This window comes from Pezoporus flaviventris, unplaced genomic scaffold (assembly GCF_033815535.1).
Source record: "Pezoporus flaviventris isolate CSIRO_AGI_PZ_B2104156 unplaced genomic scaffold, CSIRO_AGI_Pfla_v1 ptg000013l, whole genome shotgun sequence".
NCBI classification, from domain to species: domain Eukaryota; kingdom Metazoa; phylum Chordata; class Aves; order Psittaciformes; family Psittacidae; genus Pezoporus; species Pezoporus flaviventris.
This window is the reverse complement of record NW_026892561.1, coordinates 35,207,178-35,223,891: the sequence shown is the minus strand read 5'-3', so window position 1 is coordinate 35,223,891 and position 16,714 is coordinate 35,207,178. Positions and strand designations below refer to the sequence as shown.

At 45.3% G+C, this 16,714-nt stretch overlaps 1 protein-coding gene across 15 annotated transcripts in view; it reads left to right on the top strand.

Moving 5' to 3' along the window:
• Nucleotides 1–16,714, top strand: part of MBNL1 (muscleblind like splicing regulator 1) — a 104,019-nt gene that overhangs the window by 78,668 nt on the left and 8,637 nt on the right. For 8 of the 15 annotated variants that reach the window (XM_061452751.1, XM_061452737.1, XM_061452749.1 and 5 more), the window contains 5 exons: nucleotides 2,595–2,795; nucleotides 9,045–9,302; nucleotides 10,303–10,356; nucleotides 11,222–11,375; nucleotides 16,485–16,520. In XM_061452751.1, coding sequence (XP_061308735.1) covers nucleotides 2,595–2,795; nucleotides 9,045–9,302; nucleotides 10,303–10,356; nucleotides 11,222–11,375; nucleotides 16,485–16,520 — 703 coding nt within the window. The remainder of the gene's footprint in view (nucleotides 1–2,594; nucleotides 2,796–9,044; nucleotides 9,303–10,302; nucleotides 10,357–11,221; nucleotides 11,376–16,484; nucleotides 16,521–16,714) is intronic. The other 7 variants (XM_061452746.1, XM_061452740.1, XM_061452743.1 and 4 more) reach the window with 4 other exon arrangements.

The window sequence follows — 16,714 nt, the reverse complement described above, 5'->3', positions numbered from 1 at the left end:
GCAGTCTGCTGCTGCACGCTGCAGCTTCGTACCTGCAGCAGAGCAAGGTCACAGCCTTTCCTGCAGGTGTGTTTGTAACTCACAGGTAGCTGTAGGTTGTTAGTGTTTCTCTCTGTGTATGTGGTGCACTCTTGTGCTTTCCTTGGTGGGGCAGGTGCTCTGTAGATGACTGTTAAAGATGTGTTAAATGAGTCCAGCTCCTTCCCTGCAGGCAGCTGGTCCCTCTGGGCCAGCAAGCTGGAGTGCTGGCATAAAGCCTGTCTGCCTGTCTGGGGAGGAGCCATGGCTCTGCTGTGCTGCAGAGGCTGATTCAAAAGGAACCCCCATGTCTCCTTCCCAGTCAAGGGAGGAGCAAGCAGTGTCAGACCCGTGGAGGTCAGACCTGCTAGTGAGGCTGACGTTAGTTGTGCACAGGCAATTTTACAGCAGAATTATTCAGTAGAGGAGACAGCGTGGGTTATGGGTCATCTGGCAGCACAGACCTGCATCCAAGGCTGTGTTTCCTTCACCTTTGTACTCTCTGCTAATCTCAGGAGCTGCTTTTTTGAGCAGTTTTGCAAGAGGCACAGCACAGCAGGACCCAGACTGCAAGGCCACTAAGTAATTCTGTGGTTTGGTCATGGTGACAGAGAAATAGTACCTCTGCCTCTAGAGATGGGAAGTGAAAGTTCACTGGAAAACAAGTCATCAGTAAAGAGCAGAGATGGGCCCCTCCCCTGTCTCTGCTGTGTCACACTGAGGGCCCAGTTCTGACCAGTTTGCAGTTACAGGCAGGGGATCCCAAGCTGAGCCTCAGCTGATGCTCTTGGTTGTCAGGGCCGTGCTTGGGGTGACCCTCGTGGTAGAGTCCTACTCTTCTACATCCCATAGCCACCCAAGTCGGTGCTGGAGCAGTCGGGTGCTGGAGCAGTCGGGTGCTGGAGCAGTCGGGTAGCTTTGTGCCCTGGAAGAGTCCTGCCACTGAGAAGCAGTTGTGTGCTGCCCAGGGTCCACCACTTCATGGCCTCTTTCTGGCAGCAGTGTGGCTCTGAGTATGGGCCAGTACAACTGTAGTACAGGTTTTTATCTCCTAATTTACATGTGTACAGAACATTGCACAATGTCGATGAGTTTCATTATAATACAAAGTGGTTCTGTTAAAATACATTATTATTTTGCAGTGGTCATAAGATTAAAGACCACAGGATATTTATATTAGTATGAAATTATCTCAGTAGAAAATAAATGGGGTAGTCTTTTATTTACAGAGAGTATATTGGGCTGTAATCAAATATGGATATCTCTTAAGTTACACAATAATAGACTGGTTTGTAGTTTTATTTTTAGTGTTCATTATTACATAGCTGATAGCACAGCAATGAAAAGTACAGTTAATTAATAGTGTACTTGAGAGTAAAATTTGCCTGTTTTTTTTTTCATTCACATGGATGAAGAACCAGAGACGTTAAAGAAATTATTCCCATTCGTACAACTTTAACTCTTTTTTTAATTCAGTAATCTCTCTCTGGGTTTTTGTCCAGAGTTTCAAATGGACTTGTTCCTTGCTTCCAAACAGTTCAGTCATTTCCTCAGGAATACAAAAACATGTGGTGTGCTATGTTGTCTGGCTTAAATAGATACGAATCAGAGAAAGAGAGTTGCAAAAACTCTGAAGTTGTTTTTCCCTCTAAAATTTAGTTTGGAAGAAGAGTCTAAATGCCTTGAGTAACTACTTTATTTAGATACTAAACACTCCAGACTAAATTTTATTTGGCAGTTACAGTGGTAGTGCAGTGCCTTTGCGTTCAGTGGGACAGAAGAGTTATTTAATCTTTACTGCAGTGTAACAGCTCCACATTTGGTCTTACAGCATTATTTGGTCTTCTATATCAATTATCTTCACAACATGTGATAGCCTTCAAGGGCATCTGACTCTTTTCTAAAACAAGCAAACAAAGAATAATAGTACTTGCATGCTCTCTGGCTTAATGTTTTAGTCTAAATAAAGCATATCCTTGATGCAGTGAATTTCTTTCTGAATATCTGCATGTTCAATTTTGTAAAGCTAAGTGATTGTGGTCGTCTGGTCTTGTTCCTGTATTAGACCTCTGTAATTTCTCAATCAGTGCTGGCTGTCATCAGGGTCAGAAACCTATTTATCTGTGTCTAAAGCCAAGTGTGGTGTGACAGCCTGTCAGGGCTCTTGTGCAGATGCCTTTCTCCCTGAGAGCGGATGTTTATACACATTTTGGACGTGTCCCCCTGAGAGCCCCAGGCTTTCTTCTGTGGCCAGGAGTGCTTGTTTATGGTGGCATTGCTCAAGTGCAGATCAAATGAGTTTGCTCCATGAGCAGCTATGCATTGGGATCATGCAAGGGAAGCTTGGACAGGAGAACCAGCAGAGGCTGGCAGGGGAGGCTTGTCCTTGTGGTCTTGCTCATGTGTGACATTTGCATGGGTGTTCTTCATGTCCTTCAAACATGGCAATTTTTTTTTCCCATCAGTAACAGAAACTCACCACAGTTGTGCCCAAGATGACAGCCAAAAAGTTCTTACATTGACAACATGGCAAGTATAAATATTTGAAATGTGTTTCTTCTTTTCTCTGATTGCAGCCGATGTTTTCTGTTACACCGAGCTTAGCCACCAACGCATCAGCCACCTTCAACCCCTATCTGGGGCCTGTCTCCCCAGGCCTGGTCCCAGCGGAGATCCTGCCCACTGCCCCAATGCTGGTGACAGGGAACCCTGGTGTCCCGGTTCCTGCTGCTGCTGCTGCTGCTGCCCAAAAGCTAATGAGGACAGACAGGCTGGAGGTAGGAGCCAATATGTGTAACTTACTCTCACAAGTTGTATCATTTATTATGTCTCCTAGATATAAAATACTTTTTGTGTAAAAGAAAATAATGCAGGTTTTACTTCAGCTGATAATACTAAATCTCAGTAACAGGTAAGGATGGGAAGTGACTGAATGATTGTACGGTAAGTTAATGCTTGTGTTTCTGCTTCTGACCCTCCACTACAGAAAGAAATGGAAATACTGAGCCTTTTTAGGAATATCCATGGCAGCAGCGAGAGCACCTCAAAACTGTGTTGATGTATGCCCAGAAGGTGTTAATGTGTGTAATGGCGGGAGTCCATGGGCATGGGTACTGAGCCCAAGGGGCAGTGTAAAGGCAAAGCTTCAGCTGCCTGGGTAAAAGATGACTTTCAGCCTCTCTCTTAAGGTTCTCTCTGGACAGATGGTGCTGGCACTCCCCTGCCGACCTCCCACACCCAGCTTATCATCCTTGCTACAGCTCTGACAAATGTTAGTGCTCTCTAGCTGGTGCTCTCCCGTGCCCTCAATCTTACTTATCTGAAAGGCCTGACAGTGTTTTCGGCACCTTATCGGGGCTGCAGCAGCATGGGTGGTGAGCCAGTGACATGCCACCAGCTGCCACGTGCTTGGGGCATGCCTGCAAGCACAGCCTGTGTGTGGGCACATACAGCCCTGGTAAGGTCCAGTGGTTAAAAGGCAGCAATGGGAGAGGCTGAGAACATGGGCTGATCCACTGTCACCCTGCTTGGTTGTTGTACATGGTGATGTGTTAGGGCATGCACTGCCTACAGGAGATCAGCTTTGATTGGCAGTGGAGAGAGATGAGTGTTGCTATGACCCATCCCTGCAGCCCCAACCTTCATATTCTGCACTCAGCCCCCACCTCAGTGGCCTGTGCTCAGCACCAGTTTTTCTGTAGCATTGGTGCAGCAGCAGGTTGCAGAGTTCCTTGCAGCATCTCTGCATGGGAAGGGTGTGAAGGCTTGGGAGTGCAGGGGTGGATGGGTTGTTCTGCTCTTGGTTATGGTCCCTGAACTCAGGGAGCATGATCGGAGGAACGAGAAGGATCTCTGTTTCACAGCGCATCTAGTTGTAATTGTAATGCTTTTCTTTCTGCCCATGTATCTGCATTAACAGGGATTAACTCCCCTTAGAAGGAAAATTAATTCCTTTTTCTTAGTTACATTTTTGACTGATGAGCTGCTGCTCAGAACGCTGCAAGTTGGGAGGAGCGTGGAGAGTCATCTGGCAGCAAGCATTTCCTGCTGCCACTGTCACTATTCTGAGACTTCACGTCACCACAGGTTCCCCTTCTGTGGGATCGCATCATTTCCCTTTTTAGAGATGTTTTCTCCAAGGAAAGCGTTCCCCAAAGCATGCTCAGGTTACAGGAGAGGCAGCCACACTTTGCTGTGAGCTGATACATGGGTGGCTGTTTGGAATCACCAAGGGATGTTTTTCCTTTGAGGACTCTATTTCACAATGGATACCTTCCAGAAGTGGATTAAAACTGAAATGCAATTAGATAAATTCATAAATAAATCATGCTCGATTTGGAAATCAGTACTGAGAGAGGATACCAGTGGCAGGAAGCCCTTTGGTTCACAATGCCATGGTTAGCTGCTGTGTTTGATTGTGCTTCCACCTCTGTAGAGGCCTTGGTGCTGGTCAGTGGTGCTGGGGAAACGTGGTCTCAAAACCTTTCTGTTGCTAAGCAAGAGCAGGACATACCTGAAGTCCCTGAATACCAGCTCTGCTTGTGGCTGGGAAAGTAAGTACATCCGTGGGAGCCCAAGAGTGAGTGCACGGCAGCACCTCTTCATGTATTGCCTCCAGGGCAGACTGTGACCAAAGTGCACAGGGAGCTAATGAAATCTGGGACTTCATATGCAGGATTTGGTCCTCTGGATGCTTGTTTTCTCTTTATATAGCTATTTAGCGAAGTGATACACTACTGAGCCAAACTCCCCTGCACAAGAGGGAGTTGTGAGAGTCTTACTCTCACAAAACACCCAGGGCACAGTCTGCAGTAAAAAATGTTTTATCGATTAGGAAAAGCCAGCAGAACCATCTGATGCCAGTAAAATTAAAAAAAAAAAAAAAAAAAAAAAAAAAGCTGGGTGGTTTTGCTTTGAATTTCCATGGAAAAGAAGATGATAGCCTTAGAAACTCCTGAAAAAAAAAAAAAAGCAGAGACTTTGAGTGCCTCTTTTGTCACCTTTCCTGGTGAAATGGCGCTGTGCAAGGACTCCTCCGAGAGCAGACTTCATTTGCTGCAGGAATTGCTGTCGTGCAGAAACGTGCTGGGTCCCTGCGTTTTGGCTGCGCTCCTGCAGGGCAGCACCCTACACCAGGGGGAGCCCGCGGCACCGCTGGGAAGGCAGCATCAGCCCTCGTGGGCTTGGCTCATGGGCAGAACGCTGTTGAGCAGGGCACTTATTTCTCAGCCATGCTCTCCAAGTGAGTAAGGTCCCAGCTCATCAGGACCCAGCAGCCTTTTCTGTGGTAGTTGCTTTTGTCTTGATGGGTTCTGCACGTAGGAGATGAATTTGTCCTTCCTAATGGGGCCCTTACCTTGGCTCTGCTCTAGCCATTGCACCATGTAGATAACTTTAGAGAAATCCGGCTTCTGCTGCCCTTTAAGCTGCTTAAGTTTTTATTTTGGCTGGGATCAGAAGCACATCACAGAATCATAGAATGAATCACATCCAGGTTGACCCACCAACTCTGCAATTCCACACCATGATGCTTTCTTCCAAAATCAGTATCTGTTGTGGGGAGAGGGTGTCTTTTCTTCTTCCTTTTTTCCTTCAGCAAATGCAGTTCAAGTAGTGAAATATGTAGGTGAGAAAATAATTTGCTACTGCTTGCCAGTATGGGTCATTTGATCTGGAGTATCCAAATTTAGTATAAAAATACCAAGTAAGTACATCATTTCTATTAACAGCAAAACATCTTAATGGACTTTATAGATTATGGAAATGCAGAACTGATTTGAGAGATTTTGCATGGTCTGGTTGTTACCTCTCAGAGAAGCCGGCATGTGTCCACCTGCTCTTTAAGTTAGGTTATTGCTGTCAGTATTGTCATTTGTTATGACACGATTAGAGAGCTTTGTAAGGCTTAGCTTGCTCTCCCTGGGAATGAACTGTCCTTCAGCAAAATAACCACTGTGATGTTAGCATCTAATCTTGGAATATGATTTGTTCTGCTTAGAATTTTAAATATTTATTTTCAAGAATTATGTACTCTGGCATAAAGTAAGTTAGCACACGTGTTCTGGGATACTGAATCAGACTGTTCCACAATCAAAGCTCTCAATACATGTACCTCAGATTTTAAGAAAAGCAGGCAGACAACACAAATCTGTCTGGCAGTGTGCCTGGTCTCCTGAATTAATATGAATATTCATAAGATAAGGTCAGTGGCTGTTACTAGCAGTAGGATTGATTTCATGTGTATTTGGACTGTGTTGCCTATACAGATAGCATGCAGATGTTTGGGTGTCCAGTGTGTTCAGCCACTCCCATAAGGAACCTGGATCTCGGGGAAATTTCATGGGTTGAGGCCTTTCCTACAGCTTTCCTCACACTCCTCTCCTGCCAGAAATATCTTGAACAAAGCATGGCTCTTTCAGTGAACTAGAAGAAAAGCAAGGATAGGGAAATGAGAAAGTAATTGCCTAAACACTTTATTTAAAACACATGTGTTTATATTTAAATGCCATCATTTTCTATTAGAAGTGTTCAAGAGTCAAAAATTACCACAACCAAGCTGCTGTTTCCTGCTTATTTCATATATACCATTTTTTCCAGAACGAAGCAGCTTGGAAGTGCCTGGAGATTTTTAGATCTTGGGTAATCAGAAAATCTGACCTAGTGGTGCCATTTGCTTAAATGTTTGCAACATATGGGATAACAATATGCCCATTTTGATAAATTCTCTTCAATGCAGAGGAGACAGGAGGGGTGACTTACCTTGGAAGTGCAGGGATCTCAGCTCTGTTGTCCGTGGCCCTCTGACCAAAGCTCTGTTCAGCTTCTGGGTGAGCAGTGCAGGACCTCTGCCATAGGTGTGGTGACACAGCGGTGGGCTCCTCACCAGTGTGGGCAGCTTAAGTCCGAGCAGGGCAGTCAGAATAAACACAAACCAGACCAAAGTCAGAACAAGTTAAGTGAATTGCAACAAATCAGTAAGATTGCGGCACTAACTCAGCATTTTTGCCAACAGGCCAGAGACCCACAGGTGCCTCTTCTGTTTATGTTTCTGAACATACTAAGTTGAAAATTATGATAGTAATTACAGGGCTGTTAATAAATAACTAAATAAAAGTTCTCCAGATCTGAAAGACCAGGCAACATGCCATACTTCTGTGCCTCTCTCTGCTCAAGCAGATGAGTGAAATATTGCTGCATGCCCATGGCAAAAAAAAAACACCACCATTTTCAGTGATTGCTTTTAAATAAACAAGGCTTGGAAACATTCTTGGTTACTGTCACAGTGGTTCAAAAGCCATTGCTGGTCACACTCATTAGAAGGACTGCCAGGATTATGGTTTGTGTCTGACTGCTGTAAACCATCGTTCAGAGATCTGCTTAGGAATACTGAGAGCAAGCCATTCATCACCTTATCTCAGCTACTGCATGACAGCTCTGTGAAAATGTGCTCTGGACAAAATTATCTCTGCCTAACTATTTCAGCTTTCTGGTCATTCTTTGGTTTTTAACTATGGTAAAATTAGCTCACACAGCAGATACCAGAAGAATTGTGATTCTGATGACTTAAAAAGGCACCACATTCTTCCCAGTCACTGAACTGGCTCATTTGGCTCTGCTGCAAATATACACCTAGAGTCTTTGTCACTGCATGGAAAAAAGCTATAAATAGGGTCACGCTGAAATGACACTGGATGAATTGATGTTTCCTGTGAAGGGGTTCACAAATGGCATTGTTCTTGTCCTTTTGGGATGTTGTTTCATGATTTTTAGGTGATGGGCAGCTGGTACTTGAAGAAGCACAGCGGTTAAAAAGCAGCTAGAGCCCTAGCATGGATGGAAACCAAGTAACAACCAAATTTGGTTTGTTGCAGGGATCAAAGCCAGGTTCTTGAGGAAATACTGATGATCCAAGCTCATGGGCACCCACCTTGAAAAGGAAATTCCATCTACTAAAGTGGTTTTATTTTTACACAGACTTACTTGCTTTTGTCCCCTTCTGTTTCCTATACCCTTTGGAAAACTAAAGTGACAAATGCATTTTTGTTTGTGGTTGTGAAGAGCTGACCATGAAAGGAACGCACATCATTTTTTCAAATGCAGGGTTTGCAAGGTGTGTGAAGAGGGAGCTGCTGTTTGTCACACAGGTAATGAGAGTCGTGTCTGCTCTGCTGGTGGTGGCCGCAGGTCTTTGAGGGCTCTGTGCTGTTTCAGGCGCCCCTGGAGTCCCTGTACCAGCAGAAGGGGTGCTGCAGGGGATCCCTCCAGCCGAGCAGGTTTCTTGGTGCCATTTCTGATTCCTTCAGCGTTGTTTGGCTGCTGTCACACGGCAGCTGTGTGGCAGCAGGAGCGGTGGCCGCCCTGGCTGCAGCCTCTGCTCTTTTCCACCACGGCCCAGCTTCCAGCTGATCCACAGGGCAATTGCCGGTCAGCCCAGAGGAGGCAGTCACCACCACTACGGGTTTTGGATTGCTCTCTTGTGGCACACTTCTGGATGATGGCAGGTGGTGCTGTACTGTACATCCGGTGGGTGCAGCTCGCTTCCTGGTACGGGCACAAAGCACCTGTCTGGTGGGGCTGCTCAGGGACAGCCATGCAGTCCTTCTTCCAGCACCTCTGGCCAGTCACCTTAACTATTGCATTGAGTCTTGCTAACTTGGTCACAGCCAGATCACAGCAGAGTGTGACCATGTCCAAGCACTGTGGTGCTTGGGGCGATCTCTGATAGCAAGCCACGGCACGTTTCTTCAGAAAACAGGAAAAAACTGGTGGGCAGCTAGGTGCGAGCCAAAATAGAACCTGCTTTTAATCCTGGTGGGTTTTTGTGCTCTGACATCAGAACTGGCTTTAGAGCAGTGTCTGCTGCCAGAGAGCCAAGCCCACCATCTGACCACTGCTGTGTTCTGTGGTGAGACAGGCACTCGTTCTTGCAGCACTCTCACTGATGTTCAGAAATCCTAACTCTGATTCAAGCTATGCCTGCAACACCCATCACCCAGGTTAAGCAACTTTCTGTCCTGGTGTTGCAGGTATGTCGAGAGTATCAGCGTGGCAACTGCAACAGGGGAGAAAATGACTGCCGGTTCGCTCACCCCGCCGACAGCGCAATGATTGACACCAACGATAATACGGTCACTGTCTGCATGGATTACATCAAAGGGAGATGCTCACGGGAAAAGTGCAAATACTTCCACCCTCCTGCACACCTGCAAGCCAAGATCAAGGCTGCCCAGTACCAGGTTAATCAAGCTGCAGCTGCCCAGGCAGCAGCGACTGCAGCTGCCATGGTAAGTTTGGAAAACACCTCTGGAACTGAAGTATGTTGAGGAGAGACAATAACTGATGTGTAATAGCTGTTCTTGCTGGAGGGGGGTGCGTATGCTCGGGGTCCTAGCCACTACTTGGTGCAATGAGCTTTCTCAGCATGTGGTGCCAGATCTGCTGTCAAGTAGTTTCAGACCGTTAAGGTGTTTCACTAATTTTGCCTGCTGATGTACAGAGTATCTATATGTACATATATGTGTGCATACATGTGTGCGTGTCTGTACGTGTGTGTGCATATATGTATATATAGTTTATTGTATGTTTGTGTGGGTAGATGTGTATCTATCTAGTTGCACGGATAGATAAACCTGTATTTCAGTTACCGTAAGTCCATGTCTGTAGAGACTTAGTTTGAAGTCAACCTTATTGTGTTAATGCTGTTCATAGCCCACTTCCCTGTCCCCTACCCGAGGACTGTCAGCAGCTCTCGCCAGGCACTAGAGCAAACCTCCTAGTCGTAGCAACCAAGTGTGGAACTGTTCAGGGACTGGTGTCCTAGTGAGGAGAGGACAGCACCCTGAGGAGGGCCCTGGAGGCACATTGTCCTGGCTGTGCTCAGCCCATGGGGGTGTGGGAAGAGGAGCACAGCAGGCGTGCTGGGGCACGGTGGCCAGGGGGAGCAGGAGCAGCGGTGCGAGGCGGTGGCCGCGGGCTCCCAGAAGGCACTCCACTGCCGGCCAGCGCGGGTGGTGACCGGTTATGGGGAGCCCCGTCTGTGCTCCTGCGTAGCCCTGAGCGCCCCGCGCCTCACCCGCCTGCCCGCGCGGGGCCGCCTGCCGGCCCCCCGTGCATGCCTAGTCTTGTTACCGTTGTACACGGCATCCGGTGATTTGTTTTTATTTGTTTTTTCTCACCTACCCAAATGCACTGCTGCCCCCATGATGCACCTCTGCTTGCTGTTTATGTTAATGCGCTTGACCCCACTGGCCATTGCCATCATGTGCTCGCTGCCTGCTAATTAAGACTCAGTCGGCTGTCAAATCACTGAAGCGACCCCTCGAGGCAACCTTTGACCTGGTACTATGACCTTTCACCTTTTAGCTTGGCATGTAGCTGTATCGTAGAGTCGAGTTTGGGGTTAATGTGTAGAAACGGAATATCCCGCTTTCCCTCCCTTACCCCTGGCCAGAGGCAAGGGGCGGCCAGGCTGGACCAGGCCCCAGAGCAGGGCTCCAGACTCCACCGCCCCTGTGCTCCACTGGCCCCCTCCCGTCCCCTTCCCTCCCCTCCCATCCCCCTGTCCGTCCGTCCGTCCATCCCGTCCCCTCCCCAAGGGTGCCATGCGGGCGGCCGTGGCGCAGGGCCAGCCACGGGCGCAGGGTGCGTTGGCATGGCTTCGCGGCGCTGTGGCGCGGAGGTGGCCTGGGGGTGCCGGCATGCGGCGCGCGCTCTGCATGCCCGGGCAGGCGCTGGGGCCCGGGGAGTGGGTAGTTGCCAGTGGCCCTGCCATCTGCTCCGGACGGTGACTATTAACATTGCTTCTATGTGTTGATCCTCATGGAGCTAGCAGTGCTGCTTCACCCTACCCCAATAGCCTCGCTCCTGACCGAAACCCTGAAGCTTTACAGTAGCATAATATTTATGCCAGTTCCCATAATGTATGGCTCCGACACATTACCTGTGCCGCTGTAATGGTAGGCTAAAGTAGTGCTCCCTTGTAAATCTTTTACCTTGCCTTTTATTTGGTAGTTAAGTCTGCTATGCTGCTTGCTTGCTCATGGATAAACATGGTGCTGCCTATTTTTTTGCCTTCTACTGATATTTCTTTTTTCCTTTCTTTCTTCCTTTTCTTCTCCCTCCTGTCCTCCTCCACCCCCCACCCTCCCCCTTTTTTTCTTCTTTTTTTTACTGGACTTTATTTTTATACCCATCCACCATTCAGGGAATTCCTCAAGCTGTACTTCCCCCATTACCAAAGAGGCCTGCGCTTGAAAAAACCAATGGTGCCACCGCAGTCTTTAACACTGGTATTTTCCAATACCAGCAAGCTCTTGCCAACATGCAGTTACAGCAGCATACAGCCTTCCTCCCACCAGGTAAGTGCTTCTCATTTGCCTTTTTCTGGGGAGGGAGAAATGTGAATTCTGGAAAAAATACACTAGGAAATAACCGTTTGTTCCTGGTGGCAAATGCATAGAGGTATTTGTGCGTGCAGCGGACACTGGTGCTGGGGTGAGCTCTGCGGTGCCAGTGAGCCACTGGCCAAGGAGGTGCTGACTGCAGGAAGGCTGGCTTCTCTCTGCTTCTCTTGTAAGCTGGGTGGGTGTTTTCCAGTCTAACATAAAAATCAACATCATCTTCTGTCATCCCAAATCAAAATGTGAAATCTTTTGTCTTGTTCCTCTTTCCCTCAATTAACTTCTCTTCGTTACACATCTCTCAGGCTGTTGTATTTGTTTCTCTTTGCTGTAAGACCCCTTTGCCTTTGTGTGCTTAGCAACAGTTGTTCACAGTCACACACTTGGAAGTTTTGAATTTAATTACAGTGCGGTGATCATAAAAGGCACAGGCAGGCAGTCTCACAGGTAGGCTGATCATGAACCTACACAGAAAGGTTCAGGCCCCTACCACAAAAGCCCCAGGGCTAATTTTGGATTAAGCAGAGCCAAGGTGCACCTGTTCTTATTCAAGAGTGATCAAATCTACACTTGTCTCAGAAGAATTGATGCCTGTATTACTTACATAAACAAAAGTCCCTTCAGAGGACAAGTGATGGGACTCGGAATATACGTTTTGGTTCTGCAAACAGCACTTCATGAAGAATTGTGTAACTAGTATGCCATGTGAATTTATACCTGTATTAACACAGATGAGTTAGTTTTTCACTATGAACCCACATTAAAACAGCACTATCATTCTAGGAGGTATGCAGAGGATTTCTGATAGATCTGTACTCAGAAAATCAGAAAGGGTCTGTGAGGACAGCCCTTCGTAATGCAGACTAGTTGAGGGAGAAAAGAAAATACAGCTATTCAGTCTTTACCAAGAACACCGAAATATTTTATCCTAAACATTTTTGGCATGTATGTTCCCAGGAATTCAGTATAATGCCTTTTACTATTCTTTTTTGATCTCACATACAACTCGCAGGTGTAATTTAAATGTCACAATAGTCAGTTGCTTGATGTAATAGCTTGATTTTAATAGCTTACAACCTCTGAAATCTTATTAGTTAGGCTTTTGCCTATTGCGAAGCTTGTTCAAGTCAATAGAAAGACTGATTGAGTAAGTTTTAGATCAAATCTCTACCCACATTCTAAAATTCATATAAAAACGTGTGCAATCAGAGTCCTTCCTGTAAATATTAAACATTTGTTTTGGCAAAGCATAACTGATGTAATTAGCAAGCCATTAAATTTTCCAGCTGCCATTAAATTAGTGAGGGGCTGGATCATTTCTGAAAGTACTCAAGCTGATTTGAATCACACTCTTTGAACTTAGAAGCTGTCATAATGGTTCATGTGCCTCAGAGCTCACTTGCACTACATAATTGACCACGATCTTTGACGTTGTCGCTTACACACCACCTACCTCAGCCCTTCCTCTAGCAAATCTGTACTGAAACCTACAGGAGTTTGCACAGTGGTTCCTGATGAGTCATTTGACCTTTCTGGACCACTGAAGTTCAGTATATGTTAAACGAGAAAACCAAAGTATTTTTTAGTGTGAGCTACATTCTCTTTTTATATTTTTCAGACAGCAGCTGTTTGAGCTTCCCAGTAATAATAATAATGTGACATTTTTCAGGTTCAGACACTCAAAGTGTAATTACTCATGTGCGTTCTTACACTGCTTCAGCTGCAGTGTATGAAAACGCAGGAGGTCTGAGGGCAGGACACTTGTAGAACCTACACAGTGTCAGTGTGTCCACTGTGTAGGATCAGTATGTACCTCTGTGGAGGATCTTGGCAGGACCTTCCTCTCTGCAGGGCACTTTCCTTTCAGTGTTTCACCCTTGAGAGTTTTTCACTCATGGTCCAGACAAACCCATATACTTCTTCAGAATTGTAAGGCAGAATTCTGGCTGCCTGTATGCAAGGGCATGCGAATGCAAATAAAAGGATCATGTGTGCCAGCCAGGGGTTAGACATAGCACTCCAGCACACTTTAAATGATTATATGCTCTTAGATACTCATCTCACTGCTCTTGAATAAAGCTCTCTCTTTACATGGCTCCCCTCTTGAGGTCTCCCAGAAACCTTGACTGCTGGAAGTTGTCCCCAGACTGAGAGGGAAGTCTGAAAGGCATTGCAAGAAAGAACAGGGGACACTTGTGGTGTTGGCTAGTTGAAATAAGTGGAGGTAGTCTGCCAAGTGAGGAGGCTTGGCATGACTTAGTAGATGTTCACAGCTGGTTTTGGTACTTTGGACCTGACTGCTGACTCCTGACACCTTGGCAGATGTGTGGGCAAATGTTTTGCTGTGGGGCTGTGAACTTGCAGAGCACCCATTATTTGGCATTCACTACTTCCACACATTTGTCCTGCAGTAACCGTGAGCTGGCTGGGGGTATGTTTATAAGTGCTGATAGAGAGCTCCTGTGGGCATGTTTATATGTGCTGACAGAGAGCTCCTGTGGGCAACAAGATAAAATTCTTGCCCTGGTGCTTCTTACCATCCTGTGCCTCAGCTCACTGTCTCCTCAGTTGTGTATATACAGCTGTTCTCAGCCTGTGTATGTCAACTGGGCAGCCAGGCAGTCTTTGAGAAGCATAATCCTCCAGAAGAAGGGGGTCAGTTTTACAGTTTACAGGAGCTGTTGTCACGATGCACCTGCAAGGGGCAGAATTGTATCAGGGCAGCTGAACTGTGGAGCCAGCCTGGAAGGGCTTCAGCCACCTCTGCCGTTAAGATAACGCATTGCACTTTCATGTAGTTGCTCCAGCCTCAGCACCAGAGAACTTACTCATGGGTGGGACTCAGTGCACATTTTCTTAAAGTGGTGTTTGTGTGAGCACCTTCATCCATGAGGCTTCTGGGTCTGTGTAAAACCACTGCTCTCCTCCAAGATGTTAGGGAGGGAAAAATAAGGCACAGCTGTTTACCTTGACAGGAGTGCTTATGCTTTCTATGGTGGTATTTCTAATTAGAATTTAATATATTGGATTGAAAAAATAGACTGAGGGGAATAATAGGAGGAAGTAAAGCTCCAGCAAACATAGAATATTTATAAAAATAGCTTTATGCCACTGTAGAAATAGTCCAGTTGTGAAGTTATGATCAGTTAACTGAGAACATCCTTGAATTAAAATTCTGCCTTGTGCTGAAAAACTAGGGAACATTCGAAACTGCACATTTATTATTCATGTGTTCTCATTAGTCAGTCAAAGCTTCTGAAGTCAAAATGAATATTAAGGTCATAGCAAAAATTATTTTTATTTCAGGTAAGAGGGTCATACAGCATTATGTCTTCATATTTGCAAGTTATTGCACCCTAGCTAGTATTTTCATTTCTGCCTGTGTTCATTTGCTTCAGTTCCCTTTCAAAACTGTGTGCACTGGTTATAATGTTAATGATGACAACTCAAACTAGAATTTCTATCTGAAAAGCTTTACAGTGATATTTCAGAGCCATTATTAATATCTAACTTGTCTTTAATGTGTAGACATAATAATGCATGGAATTATGTAGTATTCCAGGTCTAAAAAGTATGTACAACGTTATAAATAGGGCACTTCAGCACAGAGACAGAACTGAAGGGTTCTTCTCTGTAACCTTATTAACACTATAGAGATGTCATAATAGGGACTGAGAAAGCAGTTTTACATACTGTTCATACTTTATAAACAAATTTTGCTTCATTTTTTAATCTTGCAAGTGATTCCATTGACTTCAGCCATGATTTGTGCATGGGGAAGTCAAAAAAGCTACCTTTCTTTTACTCTTTCTTCATTAATATTTTCAGTATCTTCCATGAAGGAGAGATAGAAGAGTAATTAGGAAAAAGTAATTAGGAAACATGCTTTTTTCTTTGTGGCCTTACATATACAGTGATGACAGTGAATAACCTTGTCCCAAGCAGTAACTATACTGACTGACTTTTTCCCTGCTTAGTTAAATGCTCCTGAGATTGTGCAAGCCACTAAAATGTTTGGCACCAGCTAAACGACTTCCTGTCCCCCATTTATGTCATGTAATGGAAGCAGCATTGCCGTGGCTCCCATTGGCAGTCTTCTAGAATTTGTTTCCATTTCCACTGCAGTCTGTGGGATTTTAGATTTTATTTCAGCTTCTGCTGTGTCAGGCATAATTAGTAGTGTTAATAAATGTTATTATTAAATAAAAAGTGAATTGGATAGTAAAAATTTATATCCTGAAATATCAGTATATATTTTTCTATCATATTGGAAGCAAAAATATAAGGTTCTGAGTTCAGTCTGGTGGAAGGCATTTTGCTGTTTAAAGTAAACAGAATTACCAACTTAGCGACAGATAAAAAAATGATACCATAATGTTTCTAAAACCACCATACTGCTGTTGGCTCTGGTTGCAGGGCAGAAATCACCAGGTGCTGCCCCTTGAGTTATTTTTGTGTAGCCTAGGGGAGTTGCAGGTTGTGAGCCTAGACACCAGCAGCTTAAAATACCTCCCATAATCATAGAATCATAGAATAGTTAGGGTTGAAAAGGACGTTAAGATTATTTGCTTCCAATAATGTAGGAACAAATGCTGAATAAGTGTCTTAGGTGCTGCCCTGAGATGCACAGGAGACATTAGCTATTCTGTCGCTCCTCTGAGCTGTGTATTAAGCACATAGATGCAGAGGACAGCCAGCATCATTTCCACTGCACCAGCAGCTCACAGGGGTCATACAGATACAACCAAGGCACTGCTAAGACCAAAAGAGGTTTAAAATAAAGCTAAAGAAACTTTTCCTTGCCATGCTAATCCTCCATGGTACTACAAAGGCAACCACAATAAACCAGCACACAGTTCAAGGAGCTCCTTCTCCTTCACTGAAGACTAGTTGGAATGGATCACTGTGCTATTGTATGGTTTGATTGTGCTGACAGTTACATGCCACTGTTCCCATAATAACAATTTTTCTTCTTTGTTCAAATGAAATTTCTAATTACACGTGTGATGGGTTGTTTTAATTCTTTTCCCTTTCCAAATCCACCTTCCTTCAATGCATGATGGGCAGGCTCAATATTGTGCATGACACCCGCTACAAGTGTTGGTAGGTGCCAGCTTTGTTTCTTGATTATCTTAAACCTGTGGTGCAGCTCACAGACCCTCAAAATCCACTGCTAGATTTTAACTTATAGCTCTCGTGCCGGTCCACCTCCCTTAGCCTCCTGCCCTAACACCTGTCAATTAAATGCAGTTGTTTTGATTTAATTGACATGGACACATAGATGTTGTTAATGTTGT